Here is a 22506-nt window from a genome sequence, read left to right as displayed (position 1 = left end):
CTGGGAGCATAGTCCAGATAATATATATCAGCAAATGTTAAATGGACAATGCTGGAGTAATTTTCTAGTTCAACCACCCTTAGGAGAAGCTAAACATATCTGTCTAGGAAGGTTTCAGACTCCAGTAAAGAGAACACCGGAAGACTCCCTACAGGTCTGCTAAACACTCCTCCTCCCTCTGACATTTCTAAAAGCAAAGATGATGAATTTATTCTGACAATAATTATAGGTCATTGTTTCCAAAGCATTTGAAACATCTGGGTTAAGAAAAATCCCAGACAAGATTCCAGGGGAAGCATGCTTGAATTTCTAGAAGACACATGACTACAAAAGCTAATTTCCCATTCACTGAAAATTCTGAAAACATTGTGTTGTGCTCACTTAAGGCTTCTCCCCCACCAGCAAAATTCTCACTTACAAAAATGTTGCCTTAAAGTCAGCTATAAAGGTGCACTCCCTTCCAAGAGAAACTGTACAGTGATTTTATACTCATCACCAACTACTTTATTCATCACGTCTCAACCCAGAGGTGCTGTTAGATCGGAATCATAACAAGGAGAAATTTCCAACAGGAATTTCTATGAAGACAGATTACCCAAGGGACCAATCATCAGATGTAGCAAAGAATTGAGATAATTTTAAATTGTTATGTAAACTGTATGGTCATAATTGATGTAACATTTTCAATTAAATTATTTCTAAACTTCACTGTTGCAAGACAAGCATCAGGTTTGCATATTGTTAAGTCTCTTTTCTATGGACTTGTACTAATTAGCATGGTTAGCTGGCCTTACGGGAATAAGGGATGTTTGTGCTGTGACAGTTATTTACTGTCTGAAAACTGAAAACTCAAGACACGTGTCAAAACAAACACAGTCCAAAGCTAAGACAGCATCCACCATATGAGCACACTGAAAAGAGCACTCGAGTATTTTAAGGCATGTTCACATCATGCCTTAGGATTAATGGCACTTTGAACATTCTCTATTGTGGAGTCTTATTAGCAACTGCTGAACAGTGAATACTCCTTTCAGCAAAGGTCAGGTAAGTGTCGCTAATTACCAGCAATTGCTTCCTGCCCAAGGTAACTCACATGCCATGTTGTGGAGAAAACAATGTACACCTAACAGGCATCATTTCTACTGACACAGCTTACGGAACATTTCACAAAAATTACCTGCTTTTGAACAAGCTGAAATATAATTATTTCAGATTTGTGTATCTTTGGTGAGTGGCTGATGTACTGTCCCCAAGTACTGAGCATAACTTTTGAGCCTATGTCCTTGAGACATCTGAAATACAAAGAGAATTCACAGCACATTGCAGCGCTCTGTGGGAGGATAGCAGGAACAGATGATATTTATATACACAAGTATTATGCACAGAGTATAAACACAAGCATGAAATGATGAACAGAAATGTTCTGTGCATGGAGTTTACTTATCTACTGTCTCCTGAATTACACAGACTAGTCAAACGAAAATATTATTTCCATTTTTCCTATATTCTAATGTTGAAAGAGGTAAACTTCAAAGAGTTAATCATGCAGTTATCTGCATAATTTTATTAAAAGTATCGACCCTACTTTTTATAGAAATATTTTTTTAATTCTTGAGAAAAATAGAATTCAGCACTTGGTAATTCTAGCTAATTTAATTTCCATCACATCTGGTAACACTTAGTAGGTTTAAAGGCACACATATACGCAACTCACATGACAAAACAATTGTATAAAATGCCATGCGTGTAAGTTTCCAGTTAGAGTAACCAGAGGGGGTATAACTTGCAGCATAGATTTCATTAATCTAATTCATTATTGAATTATTAAAGAGTCACTCCTCTGTGTGGACAAAGCACTTCCAACTACTTCATCTCTCAGGAAAGTGAGAGGTAAAAGAAAGAGAAGGAAAATTTTTCATGTCACCCTGAAAGGCATACATATGTATTTATGTTTTAAAAACATAATAATTGAATAATTTCATTGGAAACTCCTTTCCAAAGATATTCAGGATTTATTCCATTTGCTGTGACAGAAATATTGCACACTGTTGATGCATATTTGACAGCAGATTTAGCTGTAATGGCTAATGTGGTTACCTCCTTCAATTACCTGCCCCATCCTACTTTCCAAGGTTGCTGAAACTCCAGAAATTAAGTGAGAATTATCCTCAACACTTTTTATGGGACCAAGAAATACTGGCATCACAGGATTTGTGACGTTCCCCAGAGAAAACCCCTAGAACCAAGAGTGTGTGTATGTGTGTCAGTTTCACAAATAATGCATCCCACTTCTCATTTCACCATTGTTGCTGTCATATTTATTCCCTATATAGTATTCGCCAGCCAAAATATATTCTGAATCTAGAATTTAGACTGTTCATTTATAACTTCCGATAACATTATGTATAAGGCATTACCAATGTGTTGAGAAGCAATGGGAAATCAGGACCATACTGATTACGATATAAATGTTAATGTAACAACTTGTTTGGGTATGCAGATACGGGCTTATGGCAGTCATATGTCCTAATCCCCTCCTCACAGAATCACTTTCAAGAATCTAATCACCAGACTCAACTAAATATTCTTTCTTAATCAAGAAAAACAAAGGGCAAAACTAAGGTGGTCTTGCTTGAATACATAAAAAAACCCTCTGCTTTTGCTCTGTGTCCAACCTTTCCTGCTTAGTGCTTAAGAGGGGGCTGGGAAGAAGAAAACAGCCATCTTGGACAAAGAAAATCGATTTCAAGTGAATAGAGCTTCCAAAATTAGTGTAAGTGAATGGGAGCTAGAAGGTAGCTGAGATGCTAAAGTGACCCTGGAGGATATTTCTTGACAAATATAATAACAACATACTTTGTTTCTTTATCTCTTTGTAGCACTGTTCTATTACTGCAAATCTGTGTTAGTAAATACATTATTTTATACTTAAATCTTGAGAAGAATCTGATTCTGAGTGATCTAACACACAATCAAGCCATTTCTGATACAAAAGGGTGGCAAAGTAAAGTAAATGGACACCTTGAGCATTTTCTTTGTGACAAATTGCAAACAGTGTATTTAGAGGGTGCTACTGTCTGCCACTACAGAAGCTGCAGTGGTCCGTTTGAGAAGTGGTACCATAAGGTTTTTAAAAAGAAAAGTACATCTTTTGGTGACTAGTGATGTCTCTTTGCCTGCCTGAGACAGGAGGAAAAAATATCTAAAATTCAAAAGATGCAGAAAATTTCATACACCCATTTTGATACTGGACACGTTCTGTACAAGGGCGCTTTTCTCCCCAGGTTGATAATTCCAGTAAGTGGTGGTGTCGTGGCTTGAGCTGCTGGAACTGTTCCACTGGCTAAAATAAAATGTTAAAGACCTTGACGGCATTCCAATTGGAAAACTTGTGTTATGGATCCTTCTTTCAGTATATTGCACTCAGTTTTTCTTTTCTTTGAGAAAACAAACAAATTGGTTTAGCAGTGACAGCAATTCATATGCCATAAGGGTATGAATTAGAGGTTTTAACAGTCTGGACCAAAGAAAACATAGTATACATTCAGAAACTGTAATATGCGTGTTATGCAAAACAGATTTTTTGAAGACTCCTTACTTTGGTAGACTAGTCTCAAAGCCATTTTTATAAGAAACAGTATCCAAGAAAATAAGCAAAGATAAATTTTACGTGCTCTACTAATTTTTTGTTGTTGTTAGGAAGTCATACTGCCTGAAAAACTAACAGTTTCTTCATGGCTCTTTGCCACCTACAGGCAAAATCTATTTTCCTCCTTGCTTTCTGATTTACTTTGAGGGTAAAAGGAGAGGTGCATCAATTATTGCCATCCTGCCTTGCCAACTAAATGTAGCTATGCAAATTCTTATCTAGTATCCCATGGTCCTTACAAGATTCAGTGCCTTTACACAGTGACAGAAGCGTGAACACCTTGCTCTATCTAACATACCGAAGGACATCTCAGCAGACAGAACTAGTCACACACTCATGGAACCCTGCCATCAAAACAGTGACTCAGAGAATGTGGCTCCTACAGGGCTGCTGATTATCTCAATAGGACAAGCTTATACGGGAAATTGTATGAAATCAGATATATAAATGCCAACTTAAAAACAGGCAATGATAGCACAAATCTTGCACAGATCTACCTCTGCTAGCATAGGAAAGGCAGAAGTAATTACTGTAATATATGTTGAAGGCTCACCACCACATAGTAAATTTAAGTTTCTATGAAGTTGGTAACAATAAGATGTTTTAAATCATTATTACAGCTTGAAGTAAAAGAAAACCCTTTCCTGTTATTGGCACTTCAGGTTGTCTAACGCAGAAACATGAATTACAAAATGGATTACAATCCTAAATCACATTGCCAAAACTTTATTTCAAACTATTGGGGGGGGGAGGGGGGGAGGCAAACACAATTTGGAGATTTCTACACCCATTAAAATAGTCATAATTGCTTTGTTCAGATGCTGGGAAACCCAAAGAAAACTGGAACATAAAATTGAGAACTCAAATTTATAACAGAAACATTTACCGATACTCCTCAGTACAAAGTCTTCTTCTGCCAAACCAGTATTTTCTTACAAGAACTTCTCTTAGCAAATAACAGTGGTATGAGTCGTGTATCACGACTTTTTTGGGTGTAATTCAGAGAAAGCCCTTAATTTTGTAATTTGGAAGATAATCTCGAATGTAGATGAAAATACATATAATCAAGCATGGAGCCACTAAAATACAGAATCTGTGCTATAGGCAAGTTACAATATTGATAACATGATTTCAAAATTATGAGAGAATGTGAATTAAAGACTCACCAGGCAACATAAAGATGTTTCCAGAACTGCAGTTTAGACACCTCTTTAACCATTATATAGTAATGTAAAGTGATGCTTTGAAATAGTAACTGTGAGATTAGAAATGGTCTAAGCATGGAACATTCAGTCAGTGAGGAAAACAATTTTAAAATCTAATAAACCAGTGATCTTCAAACAAATGCAAGTCTCAGTAAACTTTCAATGTGAAAATTTCATGCCAGCTATAGGCAGGTTCTGTAGATGCAGTTTCTAGTAAAAATTGACCTTCTAACCAGGAATGTGGAATGAGATCAAGCCACTCTGGACACTCACTGAATTAGACTTTCTCACTTGCAAACTATTATTTTAATAAATGTCACTGTAGCTAGGGGTGAAAAGGAAAGAGGGACGGAAAATCAAGTAACGTATACAAACCATCCCCAGCACACAAGATCCTCTCTACAAGCCATAAGAATAATAACTTGGAGTTGTCTTTCTCTTGGCAACTGGCTCTTCTCCTCTTCCTGCAGCTGTCCCCCACAACCCCTGCATTGACACAGAGGCACTGGGTTTTGTGGCTGACTGCACACCCCAGCTTAGGTTGCTGGAAGGGCTGCTTCACAAACCCACAGCCAATCCTGAAGTCGTCCTCCCCACCAGACGTCCTGGCTTGCTGCCTTTCCTGCTAGCTAGTGTCCATTCAGTCATGACAGCACCTCTGCCAGTTGCTGTTTCACACTCCACGCTTATTTCAGCTTCACGGTAGGAGTCCAGTGCCATAAAGACTGGCACAAATCTCTGGACTATAAAATGGGCTTCCTTTATAGACCTTAATCTTTCCTTTCTTCCCTTGGCCATGAATTTCTTCTACCCAGAACTCCAAACTACAGTGTTAGGGCAATCATTTAATCTGGGCACAGCTGTGTTGTCGTTCTCTTCAAAGCATAATTACAGCTTCCGTAATTCCATCACTTTTACTACATAGCCATTTTTTAACAGACATTGGACACTAGAATCCCACTGTTGTGGACCTGTCACTGATGTGACAGACTTCCTTAGCTGAATGCAAACCTGTTAGGGGCCCCTTGCCATTCTGCTACTCTTGCTGCTACAAGGACTTGCATTTTACTATATACATTTTGAAGGTTGGGGGTTTTTCTTTTGTTTTATGCCAAAATACAGTTTTGGGCAGGGTAAGGAAATCAATAATATAGCTGAGGACAGGTATTTACACTGGCACTCACTTTCAGTAATAGGAGTTTTAATATTCACTTGAACAAGGAATACACACCCCAAAAGTCTGAAATAGGAAGACTCCACTGTAAACGCACAGAATAGATGAAACCTGTTTCATCCTGACCATTGGATCTTTTCATTCAGCTTCTCCTGCTCCCTACCAGATACCAGAAGAGTTGCCAGCCCTTCTGGGTTTCCAGTCCTATCCAGTTTGTGGGGGAAGGGAGGATCCTCTTCTCCTTTTAGCTCTTGGGCTATAAAACAGGAATGATGTGTTCTCATCCTCTCACACTGTGGCAAGTTTAAGCACATTACAGCTTTCTTCCTTAACAGCTAAGATTGATATGGAGTGTATTTGTGAATAAAACCACCTCAGGGTAGAATTTGTTCTTCATCTACCAATATCCAAAATGGTTCTCAGAAAAGCAGCACAAAACAGATCATTTCCAATAAATGATACTTAAGTAATTCCAGTGAATGACGCAAAAAAAATGTACACATGGAGGAATAAGCACTTAGTCCATTCCAGACTGGTACTAAAGTTAATTGTTCAGCCAAGGTCACTGGACAAACACCATTTAAAGTTACCTTGAATAGTCTTTTTCATTTGGATGAGCAAGGGCACCAAAACCAATTTTAACATCAGAGTTGCTGTGGATACCAACTAACCTGGGGTGACTGTTTTGTCGGCACAGTAAGGGGCTTCTCAAATTATCAGACATTTTAATAAGAAAACATTGCAATAACTACTTGTTTGTGTTTATACTAAGACAGAAAACACTAAAAATATACCATACATTCCAGCAACTCCATTATCCTGCTTTGCATACGTCTCACGCTGTCTCAAGGGCTTAAGAGTTTATGTAGTAGTTCATCTGGGTTTGCCTGCACAGCTAATACAGAATTGGAATATACTATTGGCAACAGAATAAAGAAAGTTTTCTAATGAGTGTACTCGGTTTATGTTGCGTACACAGTTCTCTTCCATAGACCATTATATAACTGTAGTCCTGGGCCTATACTAGGCTCAATTCCCAAAAACCAGAGAACTGGTACAACATTTCAGCATATTACACAGTAAAAAATAATAACCAAAAAGCAAACAATGGCAATTTCTCCAGAAATCCCTGGTTTACCAGTTATTGCTCTTCTAAGCCAGCTGTAAATCACAATTAATAAACACCTCCTTTAATTTTCCATGAGCTGTCTCTAGGCACTGATTTGCGTTACAGATTCTAAACATAGCTGCCACCATAAAACTCCCTCTCCTAAGATCATAATTACATTGCTTTCCCAATATGAACTGCATCCCTGAATACCACAAGCAATGACAAGCACAAGCTTCTCATATGCATGACCGCTGGTGGCTGGAAGAGCAGAATACACGTTCCTGTGTTTATATATCAAAACTACCACTTCTCCTGTGTCCTCCTCAAAACGCACCAGTATCTCAATGGCTCGTTCAGCCGATACACACAGGGTGCTCCTTAGCTGACAGAGCTGTCCTTGGACTCAAGCACGACCATCTCACACTCCATGGGCAGCGACCTCCAAGTCTTCCCTGGCCTTTGGCCTAGAATAAAAAGTAACATGTCATTGGGCAGCATCACTCTGTTCCCTGGACTGACAGGACTGACTGACTGGGCCTCCTGTAGCTGTGATCCATGTCAGATGGCTTCATGGGCATCGCTATGTGACCTACAGGTAGCTCCAGTGAGGGGTAAAAAAGGCTTTAATAACAAGTGCTACAAATACATAGCAGCCAGCAAGTTCGTATCCAGAGAAAAGCCTACTGAAGACCAAAATCGGTGGGGAAGCTGTGTGTCTTAACTTCTTTACTAAAATTTGTTATTTAGACAGTTTCTATGTATCTCTTTACTTTCTTACACCCAGCCTGTGCCAGATCAGTTTTCTGAGGTTAAGAACACTTTTTGTACATTGAAACATGAATTCAAAGAAACATATTTTAAATGAAAAAGAATCATTACCTTGAGGATGGGCACTTAGATTCTCCTCTGCACTCCTAAACCATAACCATAATTCACAAATGTTGTCTTACTTACTTATTTCATAACTGATCACACATAACACATTGATTACCTAGAGAACACCTGCAAAACTACAGACATGGCCTCTCTCAGTCTTGCAGACAGACAAATTCAGAAAAGCCACTCCCTATATCAATTTCTAAGTTTGAACCCCTAGTTCAAGAAAATCTTATGCAACATTTCCTTGAGTTACCTGGAAAAACATGCTATGAACTTGCTGATGTATACTGTCCCTTCAGCTATGCTTCAGAGGTGCATCATGCAGTCCCCTGGCATACAAGATACCAACTGTCCTGACAGGACTTGAGGGACCGCATCAGCCGGAGGATTTGGAGCGCTGTACTGCACTGCAGCCCATGGACAGGAAGGAAATGCAACATCTGATGACAGGTATTTGGACGTCAGAACCAGAAGTCTGTTCCAAAAATATTTGCCTTACCTGTGTGACCACACATACATTTCTTGCGTCATGCTGAGTGACCCTTGTCACTGTTTTCTATAAAATACCACAGCGGAGGAAAGTGTGAACTCAGCTGATGCAGCCCTGTGGCCACATTTCTCCAGCCCATAACTTTGGGCCTTCAGGTGTGACGTGGACAACGCTCGTGCCAGGCATCGTCCCTGGCTGACCGTGCTACCGTGGCCTTCTCACTGCGCTGCTTTCCTGGTGGCCAGCACACTACCTCAGCAGCAGCTTACTGGCAGAATTGCATCAGCACGTTAACGGTGGGAGCGCCTCGCGCTGCTGACCTTTCTTCCTCACATGTCTAAAGTTGTTCTTGAAAATCACCCGAGGCCCAGCCCCGCGCCACAGCATCAGCGGATGCGCAAGCCTTCGGTGACAGCACACGCGGAAGCGTGGTGGCAGTACAGCCACGCGCAGGACTGTTATCACGGGGGCTGTAGATGCCACGCTCAGCCCCTGCACGCGTGTACAAGCCCGGTGACGGGGCTCTCTGAGGGGGCCCGGGGCTGAGGGGGCCCCCTGGGGCCCGGTGATGGGGCACTGTGAGGGGGGCCCGGTGGGGCCTGGCGACGGGGCACTCTGAGGGGTACCGGGGTTGAGGAGGGGGCCACCGCACCCCGGCGGACCAGGGTATGCAGAGCGGGGCGGGGCTAAGGGCCAGCGGGCGGTGGAGCGGGAGGGATGAGGGGAGCGGCCAGGGCACGGCGGGGGGCGGAGGCCCCTCGGGTGTGGGAGAGGGCGGAGGAAAATGTTCTTGGTGAAACCTCCCGGTTCATGAGGGGGCAGGAGGGACCGGAGTTATGTCCGGGACAGGAACCGTAGGGAGAGGAGGTGGCTGAGCCAACGGCAGAGCCATCACTGGCGTATGAGGGGGGAGCCCAGCGCTTTAATCTCTTGTCCTTTGCGGTACTAATTAAGACGACGCAATTTTTAAGTCGCCACACATGAGTTAATCAGCAAGGGGTGCTGAGGTGTGACGCGTGGCTCGCCTGTCGGGGGGGCTGCGGGCACCGCTCCCTTACGCCGAGCAGATTTCCCCGCAGCTTGAGCAACGCAGCCCTTGCTAAACTCCGTGTGACCTTTAGCTTTGCTGAGCGTTGGCGCAGCTGTTTCCTCGGGGCTTGCTCGCTCTGAAGCAATCGCCCAGAGCTGCCGCGTTTCGCCTCGCTACATTTCTGCTTTTGAGGTGACCAGCCTCGCCGTGATTTGTTTGTCCGACACGTTCGTATTTTCGTACTTCTGCTTTTGCGAAAAAAGCAGCAGCAGGCGGGGCGCAGGCAGCCGGGCCAGGCCAGGCCGCACGCCGGCCGCCACCGCGCCGAACCGGGCCGGGGAGTCGCCGGCGGCGGCGCCGCGCTCCTCGCTGGAAGCGCTCGCTCGCCCACGGCGCTCTGCCCGCCTTTCGCCCTTTCAGTGACACTGCGGCAACAAACGGCCGCGAACCGCCGGGCGGCACAAGTCACCGCTCGGGCGGCTGAGGCGCAGCGGAGAAGCGGGGCGGGCCCCGCGCTGCGCCCCCAGGCACCTGCGGGCGGACCCCCGCCCCCTCTTCCTCGCTCCCGCCCGCCCCGTGACGTCACCCCAGGTGCTTCCCTCCCCAGGGGCGTGGTCTCGGCAGCCCTCGGTGGGCGGGGCCGCGCATGCGCCTGGCGCCGGCGGCAGCGGGACCCGTTGCGAGCGTATGTGCGCGCGCGGCGGCGGCGGGGCGGAGCGCGGTCGCCGCTCCCGTGTGGAGGGCAGCGCGCGAGGTGCCGGGAGCTTGCCGACCGCCGGGCAGGCTCGCGCTCTGGCTGCCGCCATGTCCTCCGCCATCGAGCAGGAGTTCCAGGAGATCGATGCCGTTAACGACTGGCAGGCGCGTTATCTGGTGAGCGGCGGGGGGTCGCTCCGGCTCTGCCCCAGCCGGAGGACGGGAGGGAGGACGGGGAGAGGGCCGCCGAGCGGCAGCGCCCGTTGCCGGTACGCGCCGCTGGGGCGGGGAGCGGAAGTCGCTGGGCCACGACTCGTTTTCAGGTGCACGCAGCGGAGCTGCGGGCAGACGCCGCGCATGCTCCCGGCAGCCGGCCGCGGCTTGTCCCTGGAGGGGGGGCAGCGCGCAGGCGCTGTGCGCGGGCTGTGCCGGTGCGCGTGCGCGCCGCCCGCCGGTGGGGGTGCTGGCGGCCCACTGCGCCTGCGCGGCGGCGGCCGCCGGGGCTTCTCAGCCGGTGCTGGCGGCGGGGCGCGGAGGGCTGAAGTGAGCGGCCTGGGCTGAGCCGGGCGAGGGTGTTTTCCCCGCGGTTTCCAGGCAGACGGGAAAGTTACACCTGATAATATCGATCCGGTCAAGGCTTGTCAAGGGCCCTGGGTTCGCGGCTTTGCCACCGAAACCGCCGCTCAGCGGTTCCTCAGGCACCCGCTCGCCCTCGTCAGCCGCCTGTTACCGCTGCCTCCACCTGCTTGGCCTGCACGGTTCCCTCTCAGAAAATGCACTACTCGGCCTTTTTCTTTAGAAACAACGAGGTTGCTAACTTGCACCAATAGTCTTTGGGTCACTTCCATAAAGTAGACTTTAAGCTTATAATACTAAAGCAGTTATTTGAGCAAGTAGGTATTTTACAGTGCTTTTTCACAAATGAGGAAAACTAACGCAAAATGAAAGTTCTCTTTGATAACTTTTAAGTTGTGCTTTTTGTCTGCTAAATTAGCAGTGTATTTGATTTAACTATGTTTCAAATATATAATCTCTAGACAGGTATTATGGAACTGAACTGTGGCTTGAATTAGGGAATAGCAGAAATAAACTGTGCTAAGTTAATGAGATAGAAGTTGTAAGGGAAGAACTCTGCAATCAGTATTTTTCATGAGGTAGAAAAGTACACATGCATTACATCTGGTATATCCAGACAGAGCATGTTGGCTTTCCCAAGTAATTTTAATATTATTTGGTTGTATTTGGAGAAGTAAACTGAAGAGAAAATTGTATGTTAAGCTCTGCTAAACTTTGCATATGTGCTTCCTAACTTTACTACAGCTATGCTGTAAAATATTCTTTAATAAAGTTTTTTGTATTGGTATTCTATGTTTCCCTGATTTTGTAGATCTTGCAAGCTCAGGATTTTTTCAGGGTACTTAATGCACTTGTTTTATATTAAAAAGAGGATACAGATCTGCGTAAAAACATAAAGGGAAAGTAAAAATGATGTTTTTAAATAGTGCAGAGTTGTAGAAAATACTCTAATCGCTGACTACTTGTTTTTACACTGGGTTTTTGTTTAGGAAGGTATTTTCCTGTAACAGTGTTGTACAAGAAACATACATACTTGCCCTGAGAAGTGTAAGTTTCTCTGAAGAAAAAAAAAAAATTGGCTGTTAGGGGTGTTTTGTTCTTCTTGCTGAGACGGGTTTTGTATATTTGCTCATCAGTTCCATGAATTTGCCAAGACTTGTGGTAAAATCCTGCGAAGCTGGGAACATGTACGCTGACTCCTGGAGCTCCTATCCAATCTGAATTAATGACTGAATAAATAATATGAATTTTCACTTTTTTTTTTTTCAGTGCAAGTTTTACGTTACATCTGGCATCTGGTTTGTTTCTCTGATTTGTGATGGATGGCTGGGAAAACTGATTTTAGAACTAGACATTAAACTTCCTTCAGTTTAATTCTTTTTAGTAAGCCTCCCCCCGCCCCAGTCACTATAGTAGTGTTTCTGGCTGTTTTAATGTTTCTTGACCAAATTACAAGTCTGTTTCTGTGCACAGAGGATGCCAGTGCTTTTAAAAACAAAATATGTTGCATCCTGTTATGGAGTAATACAAAATTTACGTTTCATGGGAACTTGATGCATTTATTCAGTGTGCATGTGGTTGCCCCCAAAGCTGATAAGCCATATAAAGTAGAGGAGAAGACAAGTTCCAGTGTGGTGTATCAAATTTAAAAATTTTTTCTAATGGATCAAGAGATTTTTATACAAATATGTAGAGCATTGGTGCTTGACAGTTGCTGCTCCACATTGTGGTTTAGGTTCTTTACAGGTTTGCACTGCAGTTAAGTAATGTCATACACCAAATGCTAAAATATGGATCTTCCTTATGTATGTTAGAGTTCCACTGATGTCCTTCTTGGCTGTGTTTGTTGTCTGGGAATATATAGACTAGGAAGTTTGAGAAGACAAAGAAGTTAGTGGGAACATATAGAAGACGAGAGAAATGCTTAGTTGTAAGAAGTTTAAATGCTCTTTGGGACACAATGATCACAGGTAGCAACATCATCTAAAAGTAAAAGAAGAATTCAAAATAAAATATTGTTAATTCTGTATTGTACAATGTCTGCTGAGATGGCATCAGCAGAGATATAAAGGGATAGTTCAGTTCATTGGAGGCTGCTCGTCACTAGCACCGTAGCTGTGTTTTCAGTTGTCTATGTAAGGTAAATTTGTATATCTTAGTGAAGTTGTGGAAAAGGTATGCTCAGAGGCAAAAAGTTAGTAAAAGTGAACATTCAGGGTATGCGAACAGTATGTGCCTTAAAATTGTGTGTAAATGAGTATGTTTGAATATCCTCCAAATGCAGATTATTGAAAGGTTTGTATGAATGCCTGGGGAGAAGCAGTCTGTGATTTCACATTGATACTTGTGAGTCTAGAATTGCTCCTTCATATTGGGTCATGTTTAAGTACAGCTATATGGGTTGAACTGTCAAACCACCAAGAATAATCTTGTGGCTGTTAACAGCAGCCATAAAATCATTAACTAGTTTATTTTCCTTTGTGGAGATTTATGCTGCCCGTTGGTGTAAAGGAGCTAGCGGTACACTGCTGTTAGTTCTGTCTAATGGAGTCTCTTATTACTGTGGGAGATAACATGCAAGTCTGAGGTAAACTGTAAGCATAATAAATACCTGGGTTTTTTTCCCCTTTGTTTGTGCTGCATCAGTTGCTTACCAGATTGCACTTACATTAGTTTGGTGGTGTTAGCCAAGTGTGGGAAGATCTAAATGGAAACAGCTTGGCCAAGAACAAGACATGCGTTTTCTGAGTGAAAATAACACTAGGTATAGTAAAGGTTGGTTTAAAAATGTTAATTATTAATAACCTTGATTAATCAATAAGCTTGAAATTCTTAAAATAGGATGTGTAGAACACTAATCTTAATCAGCTTACCAGCTATAAGTAAATTGCATTTTTTGTCTTTTAAAGGAAATTCGACATAAATCCAGTGACTATCCTCATAAAGTTGCAAAATATCCAGAAAACAGAAATCGAAACAGATACAGAGATGTTAGTCCATGTAAGTATCTTTTCTGTAATTATTGCAGTAAACTCTATGGGCTTTTTGCTTACCCAGTTTACTTTTAAACACTATAGCTAATAAATCGTGGTCACCATCGTTTTGTATTTTGTTTATTTCTGTAGGCATGTATCCTATGATAAATGTGTTTTTCACAACACATACACAAATATGTATAACAGGAGAGAGAAGAATCTGCTGGTTAAACTCGGTTGTTCTGAATGGTGAATGAGAGATGATTGCAAATCATAGTTATTAGTGTATAGGTAAATGTTTGTGAGCTGCAAAGTAATATTTTAAAGATATTTTTCTCCTAAGGAAATTATTTGTTTAATATTGCTTTATCTGTCGTTAAAAAATGAAAATCTGCTGAGCACTGAAGTTAATAAGCCTTGACTAACACAGTTTCCTTTTGAGCTAAGTGATTCTGCACATTTATAAGACTGTGTGAATAAATGCCACCGATTTCTACTGTTGCTTTAAAATTAATTGAGATTTTGTTATTTTTGTCTGTTCAGAAGAATGCATGCATGAAGTTGTTCTTTAATTTTCTCAATGTGAGTAGATGTGGTATGGAGTGCTTTGTATTTTACTAACTGCCGTAAAATGGTCTTTGTGACATAATGATCTTGCATCTGAGGTGAAGACATGATTTTTTTTTTTACCAGCTTCTTTGGTACTGAGGTGTGGTGGCATTTTTCCAACAGTGTTCACTTCAGAAACTGTAATCCAAAATCATTATAAAAAGACATGTGAATAAAAGATTACCAATATGTAGTTACAGCTGGCAAAAGCTATCATAAATCACTTTCAAAAGGACTAGGAAAAAATTCAGTACAGTCTTAATTTTTCTACAAAATATTGAAGTTGGAACAGGTTAAACATTTGCATGCTCTTTAGTATGAAGTTTCCCAGAGCACCAAAAGCTCATAATAGCCTTCTTGTTACTGGATCTAGCATTTTTGAAGGGTTGCTGGTCTATTGGGGCTTTTTGTTTGAGAGCCTAATCTGAATACCTATTATGAGATTTGGAGAAGTGCTGAACTCCTTGTTTCCAGTTGAAAGTTGTGGTAACAGCATGTGCCTAGCACTTCTCAAAATGACATGGAGAGGGTCTCGGGTTGAGTCATGTTGGTCAGATGCAGTGCTGCATGCTGCTCACCAGGCTGCTGCCAGAACACTAACTGGCACAGCGTATTTGCACCAAATGGATCCAGTCTGGCTTAATGCTGAATCTCGGTACTGCACTCTGGTGAAATGGAACTTAAGAGTCAGTGCACAACCTCTTTGCTGTGTCTGCGTGGCATTCCCCCATATGGTCTGTTTGAGAAATGTACAGCTCTGAAGAAGATACCTCAAGTGAGTCAAGGCTTAACAATTTCCGCTGTATGCTCCGCAAAGGGAGATAGGCCTCTGCTGGGCCTTTGCTGATCTATGCAGAGGTGCTTACGTGTCCCAGGTTTGCTGTCCTGTGAACAGCACAGCATTAGCATCTTACTGGTGGTAAAGTAGATCGTGTTTTATTCACTGTTTCATACCTAAATTGGGATGAGGGTTGTAAGAAGAGAAAGCAGGAGATTGGATTTGAACCCATGAGACCCAAGTTCTATTCCTGGGTCCAATATCCTGTACAACTTGTGTGGCAAAAGCTGTATTCATGCATTTGCCATTTCTCCCATCCATGGATTTTTCATTACTTAGGCACTACTGCAAAGAGAACGGCAGCTTACCTTCAACATTTTTGTGGTTTTTCTTTCTTCTTAAAAAGAGTGTTTCTAAAATAAATAAATAATACATTGCATTATTTTAAGTATCATCTAATAATGCTTGCAGTAATATCTTAAAGGTGTGACTTGTATTCATCTCCTGTAGTTTTTTTGAGCTCAAAATGTTCCTTAATCATAGCGTGCCTTTTACAACAGTAAAGAGCACCAAATACCTCTGCCTTGGTCATGGCAAAGCCTGCTTCTGAAACGCTTGTTTAGGCAGGAGGAAATTATTTATGTGATTGTATTAATAATCCCTGGGCCTTGTGCAAGAGCAGAGACAGATAAAATCTAATCTTGAAGTAATAGTTGGGCTCAGGAAAAGGTTAGAGTCATTACATGCTAGTTGACATGAAGTATAACATGATGACTGAACTAAGATGATGAACTTTGAGGCATATCTCAGTTTTTAATATTTATGAAGGAAAGAAGGTTTGAATTGGGCCACCAAGGTAGCCTGCAGAACTGGGCACTAGGAGCAGCAAGGCTGTATGAGAACAGAAGCAAAACACTGTGTTTGAACTAATTCCTGTTGAATTTTACATCTGTGTTTTCAAATACGATTCATAATTGTTTCTGTATCAATGGTGAGAGTTGGGAGGAGGAAGAGACCTGGAAGGGAATATATGATAAATAACATTCCAAGATAGCAGTACCTGAATTTTCAAAGCAGCTCGGCTAAAAGCCATGCCGTTTGGTCACTGTGGTGAACACATCTAATTGTGGTGTATGTTTGCAAGGAACTGGTGTTGCAGAAATGCAAGACAGCTCAGTCTTACACAATCTTAACATCTTGGTCCTTCACTTTGCAAATTTTACTGCTCTTTAACAGTGTTTAAATGAAAAATGTGTGATAATACTAATATTCTCTGATAGTCAAAGGCCTTCAGAACTAGCGGTTAAACTTAAGATCTATCCAGTCTAAAATCTGAGGTGGTATGTCTGCAAGAGGAAATGCAAAGATTCTGTCTTGCAGAAAAGATGTCGATTACAAGTGCAGGAAAAAATGCAGAAAAGGTTGGGTTTCCCCATTTCAACCATAATACACAGCACAGATACACTGAAACCGGTTTGTGTCCATTACACATATTTCTAGGTAAAAGTTGATTTGGAAAGGCTAATCATCTTTGCCCATTGCAGTTGAGTTTCACATTGTCTCCAGTTTCATAAATATTTTTGTTAGTGTCCAGTTTTGTTGGCTGAAGAGCTACGTGTGTATAAGTTTGGTTGGGTAAAAGCCCTCAAGAGTTACTGCCTAGCCAAAGAAAATAGCAGTCTAACAGTTTGGTATTAGTCTCGAATAGGGAGAGGAATATTTTGGCTATGTAGTACTTTTGAAACAGGAAGTTAATCTGAAATAGGTTTGGTTTGACAGCCAGTCATTTCCTGACAGATGAAACCATTTCTCAGAAAACAGGGTTAAGAGAGGAAAATCACTTGTGAGATTATTATTTTTTATTGATAACTTTAATGAAACTCTAAGATTTCTGTTGTTACTTTCCTTCTAAATCTTATCCTTAGTTGACATCAGACGAGTCTAGTGTCTCAGATTGACTGTAAACACCTTTAGAGATCTGCTTACTGTGTTCCCAGATTTAGAGGCAAGAAGGAAATCCCCTAGGCAAAATTGGCAGGATTTTTTTTTTTCTTTTTTGGAGGGTAGATGGGGGTTTACGCAATTTTATCTTTAGCCTTCGTTTGTAATGTGGTGTGTAGCCCAATATCTTAGGTAATCTGAACATTTTTGCCTGACAGATCATGTTGCTGTTGGAGGATCTTAAGAGGTAGTTGTTTTCTCTTGTTTTCTTCCTGTGGCCATTAGACTTTGTGTTGGACATTTCAACTGTTGGCTTACAGTTTTCCTGGAGTATATACCAGGGAGTGAGGAATGTGAAGATTATTGTGCTTTACAGGGAACAGAATTGGAGCTGATGTGGATGGTTTTCCATGTAGTGCTGATTAATAATCATTGCGAAAATGTTCCCTTTCTGTGCTGTGTTTTGAGTGTATGTGCTGAGAACAGGGAGATGTTCTGTCCAAAATAAGCCTCCTGCACTTCTTGTTGTCCATATTAGAAGCTGACATTGATGATTTTTATGATGTTACCTAATGATTCTCTAAAACACCTTGTTACCAGAAACATGGTGTAAATAAACAAACTCCACATGCTGGTTTTGGAGATACTTCTTCGGGGTTGGGGAAGAGGGGAATTTTATATCACATTCTGATATAAACTTTATTATATCTTAAGTTTTTTTCACAGTCCTGCTTAAAAGTGTAAGGATCCTGTGCAGTAGTCATGTATATATTTCCATATGAATACGTTTCAGTTAGGAGCTAGGCCATGATTGATATGATGGCATTCATTGGGTACAACCAGTGACAGGGTGGGGAAAAGTCAATTTGCCTTTCCTTTGCCTTAGGCTACCTCTGAAACTTGAGACTCTAAGTCTAGTGACAGAATATTGTAATCTGAATAATTTAGCAGCTCAGATAGACTAGATTTAGATTAGTGAAAAGAAGGGGATTTGCTGGTAGGTGGGAAAGGGTCAGGCTGGGTCATTGGGATGTCTTATGGCTACATGTTTTATTTATTACTTTCTTTAATCCACTAAATAACATTTCACCCTCCTTTGTTGTTAATAGCTCTGTATTTGGGGAGCCAGAGAGATCTCTTGGATAAAAGATAATTTTTAAGTTATACAGTGGTTTCACTTCTAGAAACACAGTTGTTTTCAGATAAAAACCTTTCCTTAACCAGCTGCAAGACCTGTTATGATGTAAAATGCTAAATATTTCATATATCAGTTTTAACTGGCTATGTCATTTTCCTTTTTAGCAGGGAGTGGGTAAATTGATGGGTAATGTGAAGTCTTGGTCTTATTTGAGACCTGGGGAGTGTTGTCAGTGATATCAGTGGGACAGGGTTTCACTTGGAGTGGGTAATAAGAGTTGCTTATCTGAGACAGGGTCGTTTTGGAAGTAGTTTTCTTAGTGCAGGAGCCAGAATGAGAAGCAGTTTTAAGGTTTCCACTTCCTTTTCAGGCTGCACAGTTTGTTGAAATAGGGGAATTAGCACTTCAGAAAATGAGTACTGTATTTTAGCTGTTGTGGGCATGGCAACATTTAAGATAAATCTTTAAGATAAGATTTAAGATAGGTTTATCATTCATATAAATCTGAAGTACTTTGTAACTGGAAATAATTTACATATGGGAAGTATGTTACAGCTAAGTCACTGTCAAAAGTTGGCTTTCTTCATTTGATTCAGAAGAGCAAGCCAGGGCTTGGATGAGGCTTCTAGGTCATTGTGTCCTTTGGGAACCTTTTCCCTTGAAAGAAGGGAAATCAATATATTCTAGTGGTTTTCTTTGTCGTGTGGAGTGTATGCCAGTGTGTTTGTAGGATCGCTTCTGTTTTCGTTGGGGAGGAGGAGGGAGGCTGTCCGTGCATAGAATGAGTTGTTAAAGGGGCTTTTAAAAAAACTTTCAGAATTTTATTTGTCATGTTTACAAAGCAGAATGTATAAGAAGGAAAAAATGAGGCTGAAAATGTGTGTAAGGATTATAGTAGGAAACCTCATTAGGGCCTCGGCAGTTATCTCCTACTGGCAGCAATACAGCAGCTGCTGCTGGGTGATTGAACTGTTAACAGTGCCTGCTTACGTCATCTTTCCGAGAACACTAGTACCGGTATGTGTGATTTACTATAACAAGATCTTAAGTTTTTCCTGTTGGCAAATGACATGTAATATTTACAAAGGTCTTGGTTTCTCTCCAGTAGAAACATTTCAGATAAATTGATACATGAAAGGAAAAAGTAACACTTTGCTATCCAGACAAAATAATACAAGGAGGTATATTTTACTTTAAAATGCACATGTCTTAAATTTACTGTGTCTTGGCTTTGATAATATTTTTTCTTTATACAGATGTATCATAAATTGTTTTAAGACTCCTGAAAGTCAAGATGGTGTTGCCTTACAGCTGGAATGCTAATGAAAACAGACTAAACCATTAACTTTCTCATACTTTTATATTAAAAAAAGGTTTTCAGCGTATTTCTGTTCTTTGCACGTTTGTACGTGACTGCATATAAAAGCTAGCAGCTAAAGGAGATAGAATAAAAACCCAAATCTCAGTCCTTAACAAAACAAACCAAAAAAAGTAGTAATTTGCTGTTGACTTCTTTACTTGAATCCAGCAAGCTACTCTCTGACAGTTGTCAATAGCAGATAGATGAGGAAGAGTATAAAAGCAGATCAAGAGCTAGTAAGTGTACTTTTCCCAGGTTTCCAAACGTATGGAAAGTATTCATAAAAATCATATGAGTGGTCCATAGAGCAAGAGTCTAATTCAGTAACTGTTTCTTGATTCCTCAGCTTTTTGTCTATCTGGGTCATATTCATTAATTTCTTAGATAAGCCTTGTGCTGTATGGACTGGCTGTGATACAGGGACTTAAATCGGAGTTCAGCTGTCATAGCTGCACTGAATATGGTACTTGGTAGTTGCTGTTGTCAAAACTCATGGACTTTGTGCGTTTCCCAAGATGTTTGCCAAAAGGAAGTTAGCCTTTCAGTGCAGGAATGGGACAGGGAAAAGTGGGCTGGCATTTTAACAGCAGCTGTGCCATCAGTCTGCACCCCAAATGAGTTTTGTGGGTTAGACCTGGTGAACATAGGCTAAAAGCTGAGATTACAACATAATTTGCTCTCAGCTCTGTCAGCTTTTTATGGAATCTTTTCCATCTCTTCCTGAAATGGGTTGAAGTCTCTTAAATTAATTTTAGTTTGCTATTTTTTATTTACTCTTCTCATACATAGTCTAGGCAGTTGAGCTTCAAGGGGTTTGCAGTCAGTTGGATCTGATTTCCTAGCATACAGTTGTGTACAAATTCTAAACTAAAAATGCTGTTTATTTAATACAGTTCTAATAAATGGCTAAAGGATTACTTGCTGTGAACAAGTCTGATTACCTAAATGTCTCCTAGAATGTGATAAATCGGATACTGAAAGGTGCTAGGAACAGCCACAGTGACTTTTTATTACACAGTGATTTAGTATGACAGTCTGATAATCTTTCTCATATACATGGTATAATTTTAAATGGAGTCCTTTGCTTGCCTCTGCCCTAAATAGGGGAATCATCTGTCTTGCCTGTGTAATGATGAGACTGAAACTGTGTAATTAGATTAGGCTTCATTTAATCGGAAGATTTATTAAATAGGTACATTATTGCATGTGCCCCTTCTTTAGTATTTTTAATTTGTGTAGTATTAAACAATAAATTACAGGGGAAATTAAATTGATCAAATCTTGAATTATTGCAAGTAGATTTTTTCTATTTTTTCCCTAGCTGTGTGAGTTTATGATTCTACCACAACCTATTCAGTTCGCCAAAAATCTTGGAATTCTGAACTTAAAGGAAACCATGTGGTGGAGTAAACTGGTGTGATAGAACAGAGCGCTGCCTGGTGTGGGTTGTGGTGCTGTTGTATTAAGGAAATGCAGCTGTTGAGGGATGGCTGTGAGCATCTTTTGGCATGTGTGGGAGGGTTATTTTGTTTGGCTGTTTTTTAAAGAAAACTGGGTATTCCAGTTTTTTGAGCAGCTTCTGTTAATAGCTGCCTGAAATTACCCTGATGGAGTGCTGAGGGAAGAATGAGACAGGCAGTTATCAGAGTTACATGAGAAATTAGTTTCATGTATATTTATAGTTTGTCATTTGGTTACTACTGCAGAATTTTATTTCTAATTGCTTGTCAGACCTAAACTGGCCTGTTAGAGAGTATTCATCAAGATGGTTGCATCATTAATTCTTAATTTTCTTTGATTTTTAGATGATCATAGTCGTGTAAAACTGCAGAACTCTGAGAATGACTATATCAATGCCAGCCTAGTGGTCATAGAAGAAGCCCAGAGATACTATATTTTAACGCAGGTAAGTAGTACCAATTACTAGGTTATAGGGATGGAGAATCTGGAGAAGGGGAATTTGTACAGTGGTAATTGTATTTGGATGGTTCCTTGTCTCTGTGAATTATATATATCTCATACTAACTGCCTGTTAGATCTAGTTGTGGACACATTATTTTATATTTTAAGAAAAAGCTAAAGGGAATATTTAAGTATGAATAATTTACTGCATATAAAGCTTTTCAAGTATTTATTGCTCTTCAGTTCTTTTGGAAATAGGTTGCAACAATACTTTTACCCCTTATTTCATCTTGTACTTTCTGAGCGTGCCTGCAGTAGCTTTTCTTCTAACAGCACGATAGTATTGATGCCCAAACTGAAACATCCCTTCCCTGAGTTCTTACTGTTATATTGTTTGTTTTTTAGAAAAAACAAAGCACTGAAGTACTGGAATGATCTGTGCAGTGTGTTTACTTTCTTGCCTGTCATTCCTATCATTCTATTAATAATTTGTTTAATCTTTTCAGAGGAAGACTTTTTCCTGTTCCACATGGTGAACTATTAACTGTGTTCAAACACTGCTTTGCCTGTATGTTCTCACACCCTTTTTTTTTTTTTTCTTTACTACACAGGGTCCACTACCTAATACATGTTGTCATTTTTGGCTAATGGTGTGGCAACAGCAAACCAAAGCAGTTGTTATGCTGAACAGAACTGTTGAAAAAGAATCGGTAAGTGATACTAGGCCTAAAGTTGTAAAGTAAGCAACATCATTTTAATACAGTTGAACAATGTTTGATTGTTAAAAGGACTAACACTTTTTCACTGATATACAGCATAACATGTATTTAATATAACATTAAAGTAATGGAGCTAAGACACAAAATTTGGTTTGGTGAAAACAGCCTGTAATAAATATACATCCAGAAAGGTGAAAGTAACATCCTGAGAAAGGAGGATGTACAGACAGAGATAAGATGGAGTAGAAGCAGTGTCTGTTCTAGAAAAAATGGA

The 22506-nt window shown here is 40.9% G+C and overlaps 1 protein-coding gene across 3 annotated transcripts in view; it reads left to right on the top strand.

Moving 5' to 3' along the window:
* The first annotated feature begins 10207 nt into the window (after positions 1-10207).
* Positions 10208-22506, top strand: part of PTPN2 (protein tyrosine phosphatase non-receptor type 2) — a 32796-nt gene continuing 20497 nt past the window's right edge. For all 3 annotated transcript variants that reach the window (XM_074822378.1, XM_074822360.1, XM_074822370.1), the window contains exons 1-4: positions 10208-10411; positions 13720-13810; positions 21417-21517; positions 22125-22223. In XM_074822378.1, the coding sequence (XP_074678479.1) occupies positions 10226-10411; positions 13720-13810; positions 21417-21517; positions 22125-22223 (477 nt within the window). In that variant the 5' untranslated portion in view covers positions 10208-10225. The remainder of the gene's footprint in view (positions 10412-13719; positions 13811-21416; positions 21518-22124; positions 22224-22506) is intronic.

This window comes from Strix aluco, chromosome 1, assembly GCF_031877795.1.
Source record: "Strix aluco isolate bStrAlu1 chromosome 1, bStrAlu1.hap1, whole genome shotgun sequence".
Classification (NCBI taxonomy): Eukaryota; Metazoa; Chordata; class Aves; order Strigiformes; family Strigidae; genus Strix; species Strix aluco.
This window is presented reverse-complemented; position numbering and strand designations above follow the sequence as displayed.